This window comes from Thunnus albacares, chromosome 13 (assembly GCF_914725855.1).
Source record: "Thunnus albacares chromosome 13, fThuAlb1.1, whole genome shotgun sequence".
Taxonomy (NCBI): domain Eukaryota; kingdom Metazoa; phylum Chordata; class Actinopteri; order Scombriformes; family Scombridae; genus Thunnus; species Thunnus albacares.
This window is the reverse complement of record NC_058118.1, coordinates 27,401,037-27,421,597: the sequence shown is the minus strand read 5'-3', so window position 1 is coordinate 27,421,597 and position 20,561 is coordinate 27,401,037. Positions and strand designations below refer to the sequence as shown.

General features: G+C 38.0%; 1 protein-coding gene and 1 long non-coding RNA gene across 4 annotated transcripts; one reads left to right on the top strand and one right to left on the bottom strand.

Moving 5' to 3' along the window:
* Nucleotides 1-532: 532 nt before the first annotated feature.
* On the bottom strand, nucleotides 533-20,348 carry LOC122995186 (glycerophosphodiester phosphodiesterase domain-containing protein 5-like). 2 transcript variants are annotated; one of them, XM_044370218.1, is made up of 18 exons: nucleotides 20,249-20,348; nucleotides 20,091-20,179; nucleotides 19,000-19,095; nucleotides 18,098-18,321; nucleotides 15,698-15,801; nucleotides 14,279-14,372; nucleotides 13,149-13,208; nucleotides 11,798-11,896; nucleotides 11,606-11,699; nucleotides 10,403-10,548; nucleotides 9,789-9,871; nucleotides 9,054-9,204; nucleotides 7,892-8,116; nucleotides 6,005-6,162; nucleotides 5,723-5,870; nucleotides 3,869-3,951; nucleotides 3,560-3,642; nucleotides 533-3,471 (listed from the first exon to the last, which is right to left on the bottom strand). In XM_044370218.1, the coding sequence occupies exons 4-18, from the start codon at nucleotides 18,269-18,271 to the stop codon at nucleotides 3,389-3,391; spliced, it is 1,785 nt and encodes a 594-aa protein (XP_044226153.1). In that variant the 5' UTR covers nucleotides 18,272-18,321; nucleotides 19,000-19,095; nucleotides 20,091-20,179; nucleotides 20,249-20,348; the 3' UTR covers nucleotides 533-3,388. The 2 variants fall into 2 exon arrangements, with proteins under 2 accessions (XP_044226153.1, XP_044226152.1); XM_044370217.1 differs by having other exon boundaries at nucleotides 18,098-18,322; nucleotides 19,003-19,095.
* On the top strand, nucleotides 10,556-11,924 carry LOC122995188. Of its 2 annotated transcripts, none has more exons than XR_006406757.1 (3): nucleotides 10,556-11,275; nucleotides 11,575-11,680; nucleotides 11,840-11,924. It is a non-coding gene; the product is annotated as an uncharacterized LOC122995188 (long non-coding RNA). The 2 variants fall into 2 exon arrangements; XR_006406756.1 differs by having other exon boundaries at nucleotides 10,556-11,318.
* Nucleotides 20,349-20,561: the final 213 nt, after the last annotated feature.

Sequence of the window (20,561 nt, the reverse complement as noted above, 5' to 3'; positions counted from 1 at the left end):
TTTATTTCTGCTGTAAAGTTGGGCATTTTAACATGGGGGTCTATGGAGAATGACTCGCTTTTGGATCTGCCCTCAAGTGGCCATTCAAGGAACTGCAGTTTTTGGCACTTCCGCATTGGCTTCATTTTTCAGCCCCGGAGGTTGCCGCTTGGTATCAACCACAGACTGTAGATGCTTAACATTTACTGACACAAACGCCAGTCACCTGTTAACCAATCACTGAGGAGACAGTGATGAAACATGACGTCATCCATAGCAACGGGGTCATCCCGACGCTTCTCTTGGAGTTCTCTCAGCTCTTTACTAAAAGTTGCTCTCAGCAGCTTTGTGAATCGGTCTTAAGAGGAACTTTTAGTGCCTTTTAGGAAGAATCCAAGTGGTGAGTTAAGATACTTTGTGAATACGGTCCCAGTCTCTAATAACTTGTACAAAAAAAAGATCAGTGACTAGTTAGTAAGTGGCCAGCTGTAAAAAATCCCTCGACAACCAAGACTAAAATCCCCAAAACACAAGTCAGTCTGTCTTGTTGCTTTTTGTTTGTCTTGTAATTAGCTTCATTTTTCAGATGCATCCTTATTTATGCTCAGAGGTTTTACATGTTTACCAAACCAGCATCAAATGTGGTGTCACTTTTTAATGTGTTTTAGATCAAATCTCTTTAAATGTAGACTACACCAAAGCTAACCAATACTTCAACAAATGACCCTTCACAAATCAGTTGGTCATTGGTTTGTTTCGTTACCAATTTATGCAGTCGAATGTGTGTTATCATGGACGGATTTGGATGAAACTCCAGCACTGTGAACGGTTACGGTTAGCTGCAGTGGAGAGAAAATATAACCTGAAGATATTTTTATAGCATTGTTAGTCATGAATGTGAAAGGAAACAGACCATACGTGTGCCACAAAGTTCAAACACCACCTGTTTGATGATCAGCTGATCCACAGTAGTTTTTGTCCATGTAAACATGTACTGTAGCTGGTGAATGATCCGAATGTTTTTTTTCTAAATGTATGAACCACTAGCATTGATTTTTAAGCATCAAGTAATAATCATAATACTTTTTTTGACCTTGTTTATTAAGGAGAAATTGTGTCATCCTGGATGTGACCACGTATTCTGATGTAGCGATGAATAAATTACATTTTTCAAAAGAGCACAACGAGTTCATTTCTGTTTAATAAGAGCTGCTCTGCTGTAACACAAGTGATTTTAGATTTGATCAAGGAGCCAGAAGATGCTGAACATTCACACAAATGTAAGTATACATTATAATTATACAAAATATTCTACACTCACTCTCTTAGAGGGATGGTGCTCACTGGTTTATACAGTGGATGGTGATATTGTTAGTGGTAAAACATGAAATAAATAGAAATTTCTGGTAATACTTTATTTTACAGGTCCCCAGGAAATTTTCTGAGTAATTTGCAGGTATTTAACGGTTAATTTTTGAGACCTTTTACATAGAGGGAGGTGCAATTTTGGTAGAAATAAGAAAAAAGTTTTGTTTAGTTGGTCATTGTATTTACGTTCATATGTAGTTGTTCATTTGCATTTTTTAACTGACAGAAAATACTTTTCAGTGTAGTTTTGTGTGTTTAACTACATATTAGTATGTTAGGTTTTTTACCTAACATACTAATGTTGCTGCTGTGTAATTTTTGTTATTTCTTTGAAATGGTTGTAATTTGGTAGCATGTGGGAAATGTGCTCATTAGAGTTTTTAAGGAAAGAATCTCATATGTTAATATTTTATTTGACGCAAAAAAGTTTTTTCTGTCAAAGAATTGTTCAATTTATTAAGAATTTTTGCATCAACTACATATGAACCCAAATATAATGTTCAGCTAAACCAACTTAACACGTTTTCCTCTTAATTTGATCCTTACTGCACCACCTTCTCTGTAAAATGTCCTAAAAAATTAACTGTTAATTACCTGAAAATTACTTCCAGGACATTAATATAAAATAAAGCGTTACCACATTTCTTACTCAAGTTGAGTCACTTTAATCTGGTTTCCTCAAAAGCTTCATGTGAATGAAAAACGAAAAGCTACGTCCAGGAAAGATGCTCTTGAAGATGAACACAAAACATTCTTCAGGCAGAGCAAGGAGAGGAGTTACACTAACAGCCTTTATTTCATATTCATATTGGGTAACGCTGAGCAGTTTCGATCTCACAGGGTCGGTCAGGGTTTTTTTCACGGTGTATTGTCTCCTCAGAGTACCAGATGTAAGCAATCTGTTTTCACTGTTTCTGCCGTGATGAAGACCATGTGAGGTCAAAAGCGTTCAGCATTTTAATGCCAAATTAAATAAAACTCCTCTCCTTGCTCTGTCTGAAGAATGTTTTCTTTTCTGTTACCAGTTTTACTTGAAAGCTTTGATCCTTTTTGACTCCAAAGTAAGACTAGTGGAGATAAAAAAAAGCATAAATATTCTGTAGAAATTGTGTTCTTGCCATTAATCAAGGGTGCAATTTCCACTTTTTAAATTAACAGTTTACAGTTTCAGTTTGATTTACTCACTAAGATCTCTATAAACAGCAGTGTCCCCCCCGCTGACTGTTCAGTTGCCAAATTACAGATGAGAAGAGAAGAGTTTATCAGTGTTGATACAGCGGAGTCACCTTCAGTTATTACCGCAGCGAGTGATTTGTGGATTTGCAGCCTGAGAGAAAGACTGGAGACTTTTACTGAAGTCTGGAAAAAGTCTGGTCACCTCCTCTGCATGTTTATTTCTATTTTTCGAGACTAGAGAATGTTTTTATTTACAGTTCATATTCTCCCAAAACTGTATAAACCATATAAAATTCATTGTTTGTTAATACAGTATTGATACTGCTTATGTTGTGTTCATGTCATATGGGAAAGATGGGAAATATTCACGTCAGACAACTGAAGGCGGTTGTATGATTCCAGAGTTGGCCAAATCGTAGTTACAATTTGGAAGTTGGCACGGACGCCATTTACAAGACGCAATCTCGTAGTTACGATAATCCTGGTATGACGTAAACGCGACATCATCATAGTGAAATTAAGTAAACTACAGGAAGATAAAACATAATAAATACTTGGGAGCTTGCACTTTTCAGTGTGTGGACATCCTCGACTTTTTCCTTCAATCTCCTCATTTTGGCAAAACATGAATAAGCTGATTATTGTTGAACTATTTCTTTAAAGCTTTCATCAGCTGTTCTTTTTCATTTCTGAGATAAAAACCACTTTGTTATTCAACCTCAGAAGAGCATTTTAATATTTGTGTAGAATGATAATTCTAACAAAGTGAAGAAAGGCTTCAGTCACTTTATTTCACAAACAAAGTGTTGTACCTGTACTGTACAACGTATTTTACTGAGATCTTACAGGTTTGGCAGTTTAGGGCTCAGAGGCAGACGTCAGTGCTCAGTGACGGCGTCTTCTCTGCTTGGGAGATACTGCTGGAGACTGACCATATGTCACTCATCTCTGTAACGGGAATTAAGATTCAGAAAGATGTGGATTAACAATAAGCACAAAGACACCTTGATTCTGCTTTTAAATCGCACTTCTTTACCTGTTTTGTATTTGCTGTAAGTGCCGTTGTTGTCCAACATGATTTTGCTGCCCGAGCAGAAAGCCAGTCCTTGCTCTCGCCACCTGTCAGCAAACACAACACGACCCCCCCGTGACCTCTGTCAGCACCGGACGCTTTTATCTCACTTCATTCACATCAAACCTCTGTCTGTCGTCCTGTCTGGGGTGAAAAGTCATTGCTACATCTCCGGTTTATTCAGGGAATCAGACAGGTGGGATGCTCTGCTGACTGCTTATTCATTGTCTTTGTTTTTATCGACGTGTGTGTGTGTGTGTGTGTGAGATTCACCAGTGAAAGATGAAGATGATGAAGATCAGCACGAGGGACACCAGATCGATAAGAATCCACATCAGGTTATATTCATCTGGACTCTGAAAGAGAGACGGGAAGGAGATAAAAAAAAGAATAGTGTGGAAACAGAGAGGTCAGTGTTTCATACGTAAACAAAGTAAATAGTAAATAAAAAGGTAACAAACCAAACTTAACTGTAGTTTTTTTACCTTAAAAGATCCTGAATCCAACCTTCTCTTTACTTTAATATAAAGTCTCAAGGTTAATATGTTCATATGTTCATGAATCCGGATAAATTAACAAGCAAACGCCATCTTGGTATTGAATATATATTTAAAAAAAGAATAAAGGAAAAGAGAAAAGGAAGAGAGGGGAGGGGATTCTCTTTATGTAAATGCATTTATATTCAAAAATGTATTTAATTTTATTGCACTACTATTTTTGAATTCAATTCAACTTGACTCTGGCTTTTATATTTTCTTATTGCCTCAAAAACCCATGAAAAGTATAAAACCTTCTGACTAACAAGCACTGTGTGTGTATCCAAAGTAGGGCTGCAACTAAAAATTATTTATTATCGATAAATCTGCCATTTATTTTCTTAAGTTAATTAATGATTGCTTTGTCTATAAAGTTATAATTTCAAAGGTTATGTCTTTAAATGTCCAATCAACCGCTCTTAAATCCAAAGATAATCAGTTTACGATCATGTATGTCAAAGAAAAATATCAAATCATCACATTTGAGAAGCTGCAATCTAAAATTTTGGGCATTTTTTGCTTTAAAATTCGCTAAATCAATCATTCAATTATTAAAATAGCTGCCAAAAATAGTTATTTTTCTGTCAATCAGCTAATTATTTAATTGACTAATTATTGCCGTTATTCCTCTGTGCCATAGAGCTCCAGTGTTGTTCAGACACTATTGAAAACACGTCAGTGAACAGACAAGATGCGAAATGTATCGAGACACCGACTAACATTCGTTTTTTCAATGAGATTTTTTGATGATAAGAGAAATATAGAACATTCAGTCTTATCCTTTAAACACAATAAGTGTATACATGTGCAAGTAAATAAAAAGGTAATAACCTGATGTTAGTTTTTGTCCCTTTAATGGACCCAATAACGATTATTTTTATTATTGGTTCATCAGCCGATTATTTTCTGGATTTATTGTTTGGTCTGTAAAGCATCAAAACTGTGAAAAATGCCACAAGGTGCTGCTATTAAAGGTCTTGTTTTGTTGGATAAACAGTCCGAAACCCTAAATATTCAATTTACTGTAATCTAAGACCAAGACAAGCAGCAAATTCTCAAATTTAAGAATCTGTAACCATGTTTGCTGGAAGTGACAAAATTAATCAGTTATCAAAAAAGGCACCAATTTTCTTTTGATAAACTTCAGATCTACTTTTCTGATATAAATTTCTCCTGAAAAACAAAATCCTAACTCAAGGTCCACTTACTAGCTTTTTACTAGAAGGAGTTTGCTCAGTTGTCATCACATGACCTAAGGATGGAAAAAACAGGAAGTCAAATACGACCACCTGTCATCACATGACCCAAGCTCCATACTTACTTAAGCTATCTCCATGACAACTGAGCAACCTTTATCTGCTGATGAGGGGCATGAGATGAAGTTGAAAGCCTTGTAAAAAAAACTAATAAGTGGACCTACAGTATATCTAAAAACATTTTAGTGAAACTTCTATTTCCAAGGTCATGAATCAACTTTGTGGAAGTGAAATACAACATTTCTGGAGTTCCTTTAAAGCAGAAACGTTCCCTCGCCTCTATCAGGAGAAGCTGAACACTATTAGAGATGCGGGTTGAACTGTGAGCGTCTCACCATGAGGAAGAGCGGGGAGCTCATGGTGCTGAGGATCTGAGGAGCGTTGGTGGCGACCGAGTGGACTCCGGTGCACCAGGCCAGAGAGTAGAGCCACGGCTGGCTGATCACGTACAGGTTGGTGGTGATGTTCACTGCGGCGTACTCGCTGCGCACAAGTGAGGAGAAAGTCACGTTGTGTTATAAATCAACAGGGGCCATCTTTGAAACACACACACACACACACACACACACACACACACACACACACACACACACACACACACACACGCACACACAGACCTGATGAGCTCGGTGGACATGGAGCTGTAGTGCAGGTTGAGTTTGACGATGTGGTTGCTCTTGAGCTCCTCTAGAGGGAGCCGACTGCCTGAAGTCTGCTTCAGCTCGGGATCAATTTCCTGGACCAGAGCCCGCAGATCTGAGGGCAGCCACAGCACCTGGTGAGAGAGTAACCAACACACACACACACACAGTAACCCACGTGGTGATAAAAACATAACACAAAGGCCATCAAAATTACGAAAATATATATAACCTAATGATGACTGAGACTGTGGCAACAGTGATGGAACAAACAAAAAAATAAATCTGAAATCTCAACATGTGTAGAAATGCTTCAATCTTGTGCTTTGAGAAAAGAGAAGCAGGCAAAGTGGAGGCTGAGCAGGGAGAAAAATTATAAATAGCATCATGGAACATGGAAAAATAAATAAATTTCTAAAGCAAAAATACATAAAAACCTTGCTCAGTTCATCCAGAGATACAGACGTGTTTATCCTTCATCACACAGTAATGACTAAAAGCAATTAGCACTATTTGGCCAATTGGAGATGGCCAAATTGGTAAAGTTAGGCCTAGAGGTCTGGGATTTTATACAAGTTGACAAGACATAGAGGGTATGTGGTAATTGCATTACATAGTTATGGCATAAAGCATGTCCTAATTATTGTTATTCAAATATGACTCATCATAGTTAAGTGGTTAAAGCCTTTTGTTAAACAACTATAAAAGGTAATGAAAGACTTGAAAGGATTGGCTTATCTTTTTAATATGCAGAGTTGTTCAAGGATGATGATTTGCTCCGTTAATGTGTGCACGTCCTTGAGAGAAGGAATGTGTTTTAAGAGGCCAACTCCTCTCTTTTCATTCTGGCAGAGGCTCAGATAAGGTAAAATCCTGGGTCTTGGAGTAAATATGACCACACATAGGTTTGGGCTCTTGCCTTCCTGTGTCCTTGGGAGATGTTGCTCTTATCTAGCATACATGGGCATGTAAATATATACGGTGATCATTTCTTTGTCTCTGAAGACTATAAGTTTACATAAGTTTGGCTTTGTATAGTGAGACAGGGGGAATGATTCACTTTGTGTCCTTATTGATCAATAATAATTCCATTAATCTTCAGATTAACCAGCGTCTGCGCTTTTATTTCTGTGTTTGTGTCCAGCGTTTTAGCAGCAATTCCACGACACGATGTTGAACATTGAACAGAACATAATGCAGCAAAGTCAACTTATTTACATTTACTTAACTTACTCCTTGGTTCTAGTTCAATAAAAAAAAGACATTACAGGATGAGACAGTGTTTCCCTGTTGAGCTGTGGTGGAGGTATAGTAACAAAAAGAGGGACTTTGGCACTAAAAAGACTGTAACGCTGAAAGATATCTACATTCGGACGCTGAAGCTTCATATTAGCCTCAGATAAACTTTTAAATACATGTTTGTACAAAAGGAGGACTGTGGATTTTGTCCCCCATCACTTACATTGTAAGTACATTATGAAGGGATCTTCACAATATGAACAGGAGGAATGATTACAGCAAGAAAAACATGTTTCAATGCTCATTTGGGCTCCTGACTGTTGTTTTAAGACACACTTGAAAAATTTGAACCAGTCCTTTAAACTCAAAGAGCTCCAGTTTGTGCCTCTTGCTTATTATTTTCATATTCAAGTAAACAGAGCTAAGTATCCGTATCTCTGAGAAATACCCGGCAATGTTTAATAAAACATACTGCTAGCCCAAAGATAGCCGGTTAATCTCGCTTCTTGATACAGACCCCCAGAGCCAACAACGTGCAGCAAGTCTTACTTTATTATTTTGTTTACTTTGATGTCCATTTGATGAAACATCACAAGCTGGAATAACAGAGAAACAAAGACTCACCTGTGAGGAGTGAATGGAGGACTCATTCTGGATGACCTCCAGCGTACGTTGGATCCAGGTGTCCCTGTAAGGATGACCTCTGGGCGGACGGTAGAGGTCAAAGATCACCAGTTTGTCCGTCTGAGCTGCCAGCTGGAGGAAGGCCTGCAGGCTGCAGATGGACTGGTTTCCTGCCCGCAGTCGGTCCTCCGCGCCCAGAGAGCCAGCTGTACCAAACGGATTGTGCTAGAATGGGAAAAACATCAATATCTAATTAATACAGTGACATAACACGCTGGCCAATATGCTCTTCATCTGCCAGCTTATTACGGTGTAGTACTATTGTTGTGATGAGGAAGTAGCTCATCTCTAATGATTTGATTGCCACATGTTGTCTGTACACAAAGCTGAAAGAACAGAGAATATGTAGAGCAGCACGGTACAGATGCAGCACATCTGCCTCAACTCTACTTCATTTCTACATCCGACGAGCAGGTAAAGTGACAATTTGAAAGCATTGTTGCTCAAGAACCACACACAGACATAACACTTCCACAAACTGTTACACCTTCTTACGAACAAGTATGATCAAACAAGGACATCCTTCAAATTTAGTCCGTCTAGGTACCTCATGATCCACACAGTTTCTAAGACAGTGGGCAAAGATATCTCTAGCTAACCCCAGACGTCAACAAACAACCCTCAGATAGAAACAAGTTCAAGAGTTCAACTAGCCTAGGAGTAGGATTTCTCACTGCGTTACTTTGATACTGAAGAAAACTTTAAAACATGATGATTCTCAGACAAGCTCTGGAGTTATGGGGAGCGTCTTTCTTCTAAGCAGATTTATGGATGTTTATTCGAGATGCACATCAGGGACGATGACAATGACGAGTGTAAGTCTCACAGAATCTAAAAATATGTCAATCATGTCTGTGTGTTCAGATTTTACTTAGTTATGACTCAAAGAAGTTGCACACTGGACCACGACTGGCTCCAGAGTAGTTAGGGTGAGAACAAAGACGCATGAGATGAATATCTAAACAGCCTTCTGGTGTCAAACTCTGCACTTACATCATCCTGCACTATGAAGCTCAAACATCCAACTGTAGGAACAAGAAGAAAAAAAAAAATCTATTTTTGACTGGGAGGGGACTTAAAGAAAGCTGATGATGTCACTCACAGAGAGGAACCAGGACCCGGCGTTCAGGCTCTCCAGCTCAGCCCAGGTGAACATGGCGGCCGAGGTGTCACTCCGGTTGGGAAAAACTTCGTGGATGTTGGTGGTCCTCCGCAGGGTGCGGTCATGCATCAGGAAGGGAACCCCATCAAAGCTGCAACCATGACAGGACAACAGTATAGTTTATAACGTTTTACACCTGGTCTCAGTTTAGAAAAGCATGATCTAATTGAGACTAAATATCAGAGGCCTAAAAAGATCAACATGTCATCTAAGGACACTGCATGCAACATATTTTTATGAGGTGTTTGTGGGAAGGATTGGAAAGAAGATTCAGTGAAACCAAAACAGCTGCAGCTGGATAGATAAACAATTGCGTAAAGCCGAAGGGAGCTGCAGTCACTGATAATTCTCTGTAGGTTCATCACTACGAGCCACAGCCAACACATTACACACTGTTATTATGAAAAATACTGATTATAACTACTTTAAGACTTGTTATGATAAAGCTAGAATTTGCACCAATGTTAAATATGTGTAAAACTTCACATTTCCACTTATTAAATATTGCTTTACATACAAGCCACTGAAAATGTTCTGTTTGATTCACAGTTTGTTAGTCTCACTGTATACTGATTGTCTACAGGATTGATCAATGACAATAAATATATCAGATTTGTACTAAAAAGGCCAATATTGCCCCGTACAGTTTATACATCTTGGCAGTCAGATACTGACCTGATAGTGACGTCCGTCTCCAGACCTCCACTTCCAGCTTCCACAGCCTTCTCAAACGACATCAGCGTGTTTTCTGGAGCAAGCTGCAAATAGAGTTACACACAATGATAAACGATAGATGATCAATACATTCACATGCAGTGATTGCAGGGACTTACAGCTGTAGTCAATACATGTACAGGACATTGAGGTTGCTCTTTCACTGAGGAGAATAAAACGTTTTGTGAATATAGAGCTTAAGAAGAGGCATTATCTCCAAACAGTATCCAAGAGAATATTTAGTGTTACGCTGCTTTATAAAAAGGGATTTTTGTCTTGTTTCCAGACTTAAAACTCTTCTGCAACAGAAAAAAAATCTTACTGCTATCTTACTGCTCTGGCGAGTGATTTTCCTCAGGTGAAAAGATGTAACTGTCAGAATAATTTGAGAAATATTAACTGTTTTAATTCAAATTAGTTTTAATTTCTTGAAAAAGCTCAAATTGATTCCGTTTTCTCTACATTCCTGATCCTGCTCAGGGATCCTGGCTTTCAGTAAGACCATCTGACAACATAGAAGAAACAATTAAAGCTTGTTATTTTTTCAGTGTTGGAGCCGTCTCATTCCTGCTCACCATGGGTGCTCCTCGGTGGCCGATGAGGGCCGGAGCGGGGCCCAGGGTCCCCTCCTCTTTGATACAAGGAGAATACAAACCGAGGGGGACCAAGTAGAGGGCGAACAGGACGGTCAGGTAGACCCCTATGATCAGGCTCCGTCTTACTGGAACACAGACGCCCATTAAAAAAAAAAAAAAATACACAAAGAGAAAAGAGTTTAACTGAAAGCATCTGAGGACATTCAATAACACACACACTCACTATTGTTTCCAATGCAAATCAATGTGTTAATATCTTTTTAAAATCAAGAAACATCTTGATATAGTGGGATGATCGGTCTTATTTCAAGATACTGATATTTGCGTCAAAAAAAAGAAAATCAACAGGTAAAACTTCTAAACTAAATGACTTGCCAACACTTAACTCTAAGTCCCTCTATTTAGCATTTATAAGCAGTATATAAACATTTAGTAAACTATAAGCAGATATAAGAACATTTAAATGGGGAGTTATAGTTTGTTAAATATGTTAACTCATATCTGCTAACAACTACATTATAGTGTGTTATTAACCATTTATGAAATGTTTGTATACTGCTTAAAAACACTAAACGGGGATATAAAGTATCAGAATAGTTTGACATTTTAGGAAATAAGATTTTCTTTTTTGCCGAGAGTTTCCTGAGAGAATCAGCACCACTCTCATGTTTGTACGGTAAATATGAAACTGCCCTCTCTGTCCAAAGATAAATTAAAGATCACTAATAAACTTGTTATATCTTGTTAGTTCAATCTGTACAAAAATGGAAGTGTAAAAATGTCAATTTGTCACTTTATGGGGGTTAGTGTATGTAATGTATGGACTGTTTCTTGGCCAGGAGCAGTGACCAGGTAACCAGCAGGAAGTTCAGAAGTTGTTGGTTTTTTATGCTTTGTAAGGATTAAACAAACTAAATATAACTAGTTAATTAGTGAGATTTACTGTAGAGGTGATCGTAGGTGGATTTTGTCACCTTTAGACAGTCAGGCTAACTGTTTCCCCTGTTTCAGGGCTTTGTGCTAAGCTAAGCTAACTGGCTGCTGGCTCTAACTTCATATTTAACAGACAGACATGAGCGTGTATCGATCTTCTCAGCTAACTCTCGACAAGAAAACGATAGAATATATTTCCCACAAATTATCCCTTACAGATCCATGTGTAGAGACATCAGTGTATCTCACCTCTGCTGTTCATGCGAAAGAAATGCAAAGCTATTGGCCAGGCCAGCGCCGTCATCAGTAAGACTCCACCCACGTGTAAGTAAGGTGCTGTTATCTGTTCAAGATACGAAACACAATCAGGTATCAGGAGACGAAAACACACTGAGGACCAGTGAGGCTGTGATGGATGGATCAACAGAAGGAGTGTGTCACCTGGAAGGAAAGTAGTAACGTCGTCCATTCTTTACTCCACAGGTCAGACAAGACAGCGGTGGCTACGATGGAGAAAGTCAGGCTCACCAGGATCCCGATCTGACAGCAAGACAAAAAGAAAAACACGTCATCCAGCCAAAAATGATGCAGTTATCATTGAGTCAATTGGTATCAAGTTATAAAAATATATTTTATGGGGCCATCTGTTTTGTCTGTCTTTTCTTTTTGGCAGCTGATTGTTAGTTTAAGCTTCATTCACTCAGGATCTCTCACTGACAAATATATACACACACTCATGAGCACTTGATTAGGAACATCTGTGCACTCTACTGTAACCCAATACAACAGCTCTGCCACAAATTCTACTTTTACAAAGCTTATTGAGGTCGTAGTGAGTGTTGGTGGTGGACCCCATTAACATAGATGAACGGCATACATGAAGCAGTCCAGTATACCACCACCACCCACTATGACTTAAATAATAAAGATAAAGTAGAATTATCACCTTTCTGACAATGTCAACAAAAACTAAAAATGTATAAGTTGGATTTATGGCAGCGCTGTTACATAAGATTGTCCAGGTGTTCCTAATAAAGTGCTCAGTGAGTGTTTATACAGTAATTAAACAGTCATAATATTAATTTAAAACATCAGCAATTAGAAGTTTAAAGTCCAAGCTGCTAACTGACTTTAGCGATGCACTTTTCCCCCGATGAAGGTTTGTTTGGTGACTCAGACAAACACAAGACAAACACAAGACGTGTTCATGTTTGTAAGTTAGATAAGAAAATAAGACAATTAAAAAAAAGTTTCATTTCAGTTAGACTTTAAAATCCATCAAGGATGAACATCTTTCAGCTTGTTTGGCAGTTCGGTCCAGTAATGAGGCGCACAGCACTGGAAACCAGTTCAGAGTTCAGCAGCGTTTCGCTTGTTCACTTTAAGCTAATGATGTTAAATATTTCTGCAGTGAGTAATGCATCGAATGGCCTTGTGGTAAATGTCATCTAATGGTTTAATGGTGTAAAGAACATGCTTTAAATTAATAAAAGAGATCTTGAGCAGCATGTATGTTATTATCACTCGACATGAAGACTCTGCTGATGCTATAATATTTTGTATAGAAGCCAACAATCACTTAAGCTTTGAGTACAGTACTTAATAATTATCTACCAAGGACATACGGATAATTTGGTATTTTTCATCAATGAACTTTTAGGCTGAGAAACACAATCCATCAAAAATTGATGTAATCTCTTAAACACAATAATCTGGAAACTGTCACTAAAACTTTAATATAAAACAGACATCGACTCGTCATTTGATATAAAAACTAGGAGAAGAGCGTTACCTTGTGACTCCAGTGTAAATAGAGTTTCTGGCCCTCTGACAATAAACACACAGCCAGCAGCTGCACAGAGAAATAAGACATGAACACACACACACACACACACACGTTAACTCTGATAAGTGACACAGGGATAAACTCCACTGAGTCATAGTTTAATATCAGCAGTCTCCACAGCGCAGACCAACCGTTTCACAGCATTACAAGAAGAGATACAATAGACCTTTTCCTGGTTTTCAGACAGATAAGACTACTCATTCAGACCTACAGCAGGCACTCTGTTTAGAGGAAAATAGTTCCACTTTTGAGTAAATACGCTTATTCTCCGTCTTCCTGAGAGCTAGATAAAGAGATGGATAACCAGTGTGTGTGTTTGTTGAACATGAAGCTACAGTCAGGATGTGATTAGATCAGTTTGGCATAAAGTCTGAAAGCAAATGGAAACAGCTGAAGTTCAATAATAAACCCACCAACACATCTAAAACTCAATAATTAACACTTCATATCTTACTTGTTTAAGTTGTACACAAAAAGAAATGAAAAAACAACAATTAATATGAAAAAGCTAAATGTATATATATATATATATAAAATGTGACAAACTCAATGACACTAAGATGAGATTTAATTAGGGCTACTGTTAATGATTATTGTCATTATAAATTTATCTGTAATTGTTCATTTAAAAACTTGTAAATTCGAGCTGCAACAATTAGTTGATTAATTGAAAGAAAATTAATCACCAACTATTTTATTAATCGTTTAAAGGATGGATTCACACTTTTTCTAGTCTGTCTTTGCTGTTTTTTGCAGAGTTTTACATGATAATAAGTTTAATATTCACATTGTGCTGTAGGATATTGAAGTGGGCATTTTCCACAGTTTTCTGATGTTTTGCAGATCAAATGATTGATCAATTGATTGAGATAATAATCTGCAGATAAATCGATAATGAAAATAATCGTTAGTTGTGGCCATGATATAAATCATCTATAAAATGTCAGACTGTTTTTGTCTTTGTTGGACAATTAATTTTCTGTCAATCAACTAATCGTTTCAGCTCTAGATCCAATTTTTCATAAAAGGTTCTTTAAATCAGAAATATATCCCTCCGTGTTGTGTTCGTGTCTCACCATCAGCACAGTGATGTAGGTGAAGAAACCTGCAGAGATGACCAGCAGCACCACAGACCACGGAAACCAGAAGCCCAAGTTCCCAAAGTTAAACCTGCGCTCTCAGAGTGATGTCAGGTAAACAGGTGAAGATAGAAAGACTGTTGTGAGTGACCGATAGCGGAGGACTCGAGTGAAAACACCAGCATGCAACGATAAACCGAGTAGATATACGACCCGAAATACAGTTTGTGCAAAGAGCGAGAGAGAGAAGGACAGAGTCTCCAGCAGAGGAGATGTGCTGGAAGTTTTTTAGAAAAATTTTGCAACTTTTAAAAGACAAACACCATGTTTTTTGGATGATTGTCTCATTGGTCGACTGACTTGTTTAACAATAAAAACATGAACAAAATCCTCCATCTGTTGCCTCAACACAAAGACCTCTGCTAAAAACTCAAGATGAACAGAATTACAATGAATAAAAATAACGAGGACCAGAAAGGCCACTACATAATGAAGTTAAAAATGTTTGTAAAAGTAAACAAAGATGATTATGTAATGTTTACAGGCTACAGTGATGTTCATGTGTGCAATAGGGATTTGCAGAGAGCCCAGTACTTGTATTTGTATCTGTATTTGTTGAGGCAGCAAAATTATTTGTATTTGTATTCGAATAAAAGTGGAAAGTTTTGTTTTTAATACGCTTTTAATTTTAGAAAATTAAAGTGTTACAATAAGTGTTCATGAATAAACTAACTTACGAAGGAGGTCCCCACATCAGGTCTCAAACTGGAGTCTCCCAGATCATAGACGACTGTGCTGACTACTGAGCTAAAACTTTACTCATGAAATCATTGGAGACAGACCTCTACCTATTTATACACCCATAAGACAGAGACAGCACAGTGTGTAACATGTAGGGAGGAGCTTCAAAGGCGATTCTTGCTGTGCACTTCTCATTTATTGCCTATTTTTTACAACCTAACTTTGTGGAAAGGAGAAGGGGAACAGGTTATGGAGAGTCCCTCAGGAGCACTTTGCATGTGTCAGTAGCTCAACTTTATATCTGAGGAACACCCCAACTCCGGAAGTGATGTCCAAATTAGGAAATATGCATCATGTAGCAGGTGGATGTGACTCGCCTCAGTGAGACCTGCTGATAGACGTAACAGCGGAGCAGAGGAGAGAGACTGAGATAGTGATGTAACCGACCTGCATGCTGCTATTCAACTTTTTTTTTCTTCCCGAAAACAAATAATTTTTAAAATATTTGTATGAAACAAATATTCATAAAAAAAAAACACTATTTGTGCTTTGCCGAATAATGTATTTGTATTCAGGCACACCCCTAGTGTGCAGTTAGTGCAAATCTGTGCACACATACATGTACAGTATGTTCAGTTATGACTGTACAACAAGTACAAGAGTTACTGAACCCACCAGTCAAAGTCATTGTAGTCGTTCTGTGCTTGTCCCCAGAAGTAGAGAAACACCAACGTTAAGCAGAAAGACGCCACGAGCAGAGCGAAGCTGGCTCCTTCCAACTGTCAAAACATGAAACACAAGTTGTCCTTTAATACATAACATGTGTTTTTTTTTTTTACTTCCGATTTATTGCCTCGTTTCCATTGAGATGGAAAACTGATCGTTGACGCCTTCAGTGTGAAGAGAAAGGAAATAAAACCTGAAAACTCTTTACTGGTTTAACTGTGATTGTAAAAACCTTCAGAAACAGAAGCTCTGGTCTGAGCTGAGTGCAGCGTTAATGAACTGGTGAATTTAATCGTTGTCCCGTCTTGTTTGAAAACCATTTCTACATTGTTGGCTTCATACGCCGATAGTTGAGCCGAGGCAAAGATGCTGAACTTCAATTTAAAAAAAAAAAAAATCAATAAACAGTGAGATATAATTACCTCTTCTTCTCTCAAAGAAATCATTACATTTCACTGGTTTATTGATTTGTTCTGTCGGTGTCCAACCTGCATTATAATGATTTATACTCTCCTACAAGCATTCATTAGCTGAATGTTTCGGTTGGATGATCAGGCTGTTCGGTTCAGCCCGATAGATAATTATAAATATCTTGGGACAGTTGTTGATAACTGTTGATTTTGTTTATAGGAGAGCTCAACAGCGTCTTTATTTTCTTAGAAAAATGAACTCATAATGTTTGTGGATCCATGATGACTCTGTTTTATCGCACTTTTGTTGAATCTATTTTATTTTTTTGCATTGTAGTGTGGTTTGAGAACCTCAGCCTGTCCAACAAAAACAGATTAAACAGTCTTGTCAAAGTGTTCAGTAAAATCAAGCATCAGGTTGAGCTCTCTGACATCTATAATAAGCACGTTCTTAGGAAGGCTGCGGCTGTTTTGGCTCGTTCAGGGAGTCCGAGTTACGTCTATCCGGTCGACCAAAGGGTCAAATCATCCTTTGTTTCAGTGGCTGTAGGCCGGTTGAACTCTTGCCATACTTTTTCTTAATTGGACTCTCACAATGTTTTAGACTTTGGGTGTTACATAATCTGGAAAGGCTGGTTTGAGAGGACGTTCTGCACCGGAAGGACGATATAAATTGTGTTTGTTATCTTGTTTGTTTCACTGTGTTGTGTAACTATTACTGTTTTTTTTTTTTCTGACTGCAAACCAAATTTCCCCTTTGGGGACAATAAAGATTAACTGATAGGATGATAAAAAGGCATCTTGCTGCTTGCTTTAATAGTTTGTATGACACACGTCTGAAATGTTGAGAAATTGGACAATATGTGAACTGCTGAGACTGAATGTTGGTAATGCTGGTAATTTGGCTGTCTTAAAATGAGAGAAGAAAATTCCATCATCAAATGGATTTTAAGTGTTTTCACTTCAATTTGCAAGTTTATTCGAGTCGATTGTTACAGCCTTGATGTAAATTCCTTTCATGAATCAGCTTCATCACAGTGATTGTATTTCATTTTCATTCCTCTTCATCTTCTTGTGTTTGTTTCGCTTTTCAGTGCAGAAGAGTCTGGAATATAAACTCTTGAAAACCAGACTCTGCATCTCAAGGGCTTTTATCCTGTTAATACATTTGTGCAATTTCTGTCTGATTTTTGAAAACTTTATTTTGTCTTTTCATACTTGAAATCAGAACAACAACAACATACCATCATTTTAACATTTATCTTGCAGAAAGCTTTTAGTTTGAAATGAGTTTACCTGGACTTAAATTATTATTAAATTAGCTAAGTGTGTATTTAACAAACAGTGTTTTGGCAGTAATGGAAAGGTTACTTCGAGTAAGTACCATTCTGAGGTTATTGTACTTAACTTGAGTATTTCCATTCAAGCTTAAAACCTACAAGGAAAGTGCTATGATAGATTTTTACTCATCTACGTTTATCAACAGCATTCATATTTTTCATTTATCCACTTTATTATACAATATATGATTAAACTATACAACAGTAATCAAAATTAACTCCACTTTGACCATCTACAAAATGCTGTTTAGTACTTTACTCCAGTACTTCCAAGTTTGATACTCAAGTACTATCACCAAAATGTACTTAAGTATGAACTTTGCTTGTAATGATTTTTTTTACATTGTTGTATTTCTACTTTTACTCATATAAGAGATCTGAATATTTCTTCCACTACTGGTTTTTAGGTGGGATTCAATCAGTATAGACTGTAATAAAAATTTTTTTAAAAGCATGTTATTTAGGTCACAGAAAACTAAAACTCTCACTTAAAACCCATAATGGACACTCTTATCTTCTTCAAACCAAGTCATTTATTCTATAATCTATACGTGAGGACACCGACAGCATCCTCTCCACGGCGTGTGTGCACCTCTGACCTTGTTGCAGCAGCAGTCTCCGGGCTGAGCGCCGCTCCTCTCGTAGCGTCTCCACTGGCAGCCGTACAAACCGGCCAGACACGACACTAGAGGCTGGTGCTCGTAGCGCCGCAGCAGTTTAGCACGAAGACCGTGCAGCCGCCCGAACTGCAGCCGGGACAACGTGGACGCCATGGCTCACATGCGCTCTGACACACCCTCCATCCTGCTCACACGCACACACACACACACACACACACACACACACACACACCTGAAACACAACAGTCAAAGGAAAATATTACAACAAGACTAGCTAGTTTTTCTTTTTACCGCAAAAGTCATAAAATTCATCAATGACAAAGTTAATCAAGTTAATCCCATGTCATTTTCTACCTACTGGTTGTATTTACATCATATTTGTGCTGGTGGTCTACAGGTAGCGTCTCTACACTCCAAAGCAACCACAATGTCAAAATATGGTTCTATTGTGAATCAGCAGCCTTTTATATAAGGCCTTATTATAGCTGGAAATATGAGTTATTCTGAGAAATACTCACTTCTAATCCTAATCTAACAATACTGCAATCAGTACCCAATGATGCTAATAATTCATTTCAGGTAGTCACTTAAATTGTATCATCAAAGACAAAAGTGTCGTTACAGCTGAAATATCAGCTCGTCTAGTTAGGTTTGAATATCGGAGACAGTATTCTGCAGTGCAACAGGCTTCCTGAGCTCTGCAGCAAGAGAGGAACACTGAACAGTTGAACTAAGTCAAACCTCTGTTATTGTAGACTATTCATAAAGTTTGTTTTTGTTGTTATTCTATGCAGGGGTTTCCTGTATATACCCCACCCTCTCTCCCCCCAAACTCTTCTGCTGCAGTTCCCAGAAAAGTAGTTTTAGATTTGGTCAGAACCCACCAGTTTGTTTTGTTCCTTTCAGTCTCTTCGGATCAAACCACTCTTGTGCAACTCAGGCAAGTCAGTTCGTAATCCTCATGGAATGAAAAGTATCTGTATGGATTAAAAATGACACTTTTTAAAATTCAATTCCTTTACAATTATCTGCAGTGTATGCATACAGGTTACACAGTTTAAACCACAATGGAAAACTTACTGGATTATCAGCATCTCAGCATCCTGTTGGCTACATTACTGCTGTTGGTTTATAAAGCACTGAATGGTTTAGGGCTAAAATACATTTCTTATCTGCTGCTGCATTATGAACCATCCAGACCTCTCAGGTGGTCTGGGTCAAGTCTGCTTTCTGTCCCCAGAGTCAAAAAAAACTAAACATGAAGAAGCAGCGTTCAGGTTTTATGCTCCACATATTGTGGAACAAACTCCCAGAAAACTCTCAGTTCTTCTAAATCACAGCTGAAGACTTTTCAGTTTGCTGCCTTTTATTAAATCAAGTTTGAGGGTCTCTTGAGGTCTTATTCCATTTTAGCTTATTTTTTATCTCCAATTTAATACTTTTTAATTGTTTTTAAATGTCTTTTTATATTGCCTAGTGTTGCCTTTATATTCTGTCTTCATGCCTTTTATGTTCTCTGTAAAACACTTTGAATTACCTTGTTGTTGAAATGTGCGATACAAATAAACCTGCTTTGCCTACAGAAATAACCTGTAATGAGTCATCATTAAACATTTTTTAAAAAGTCTTAAACTGCATAACAGGACCGAGAAAAACAAACCGGTTCCGTTGTGTCACGAGCTGCTCTTGGATTCAGCAAAGTTACCAAATTCCTCTCAATAATCTCTGGTCTAACAGCGCAGGATTAAAGATTAAGGACGCTGTCGTTGTGATGGAAAATTCCGCACATACACTGATCAAACATTTCATCTGTTTTTGCAGATCTGGTTTGCACCTTGATTCAGGTTTTGTGCATGAGCCGAATTGACGCCTGTTGGAGCCTAAAAATGCGTAAAAACCGGTTTAAATCATGTATAAATCAACTGTGCACCCCGACCGGCGAGCATCAAATTATCACATTAAACACTGTTACCATGAAGTTTGGTGACACACTCCAGGCAGAAGAAAGGACGGCGCGTATTGAGAGCTAAAAGCATGAAGAAGAAAGCCGATCATCACCCCCTGAAACAAATCGATAATCAAAGGCAGTTCCGGTGTTATTCTGATAATCAACATTGCGGGTGTCGGTACCTCCAGGGTCGGTTGTGCCTCCCGGTAAACAGCAGACAGGCAGCCGCAGTGCGTACTTCTTCCTCTGCTGAGAGCAAAGCAGGTGAACGTCAAGGTAACCAGAATTACGCACGTGGAGACCGGAAATGAAATGCTTTATCTCCATAGATACGGCAACAAATGTTTACACTGAAGCTCAGATTATTATCAATAATTCAGGGGAAATAAAAAAGAAGCGATTTAAACATCTAAATATTAATATAAACTAAAAAAAAAAAATGCGCCTGAGAATCCAAATCAGTGCGTTTTTTCATTCAGAGAGTTGAGTTTCAAA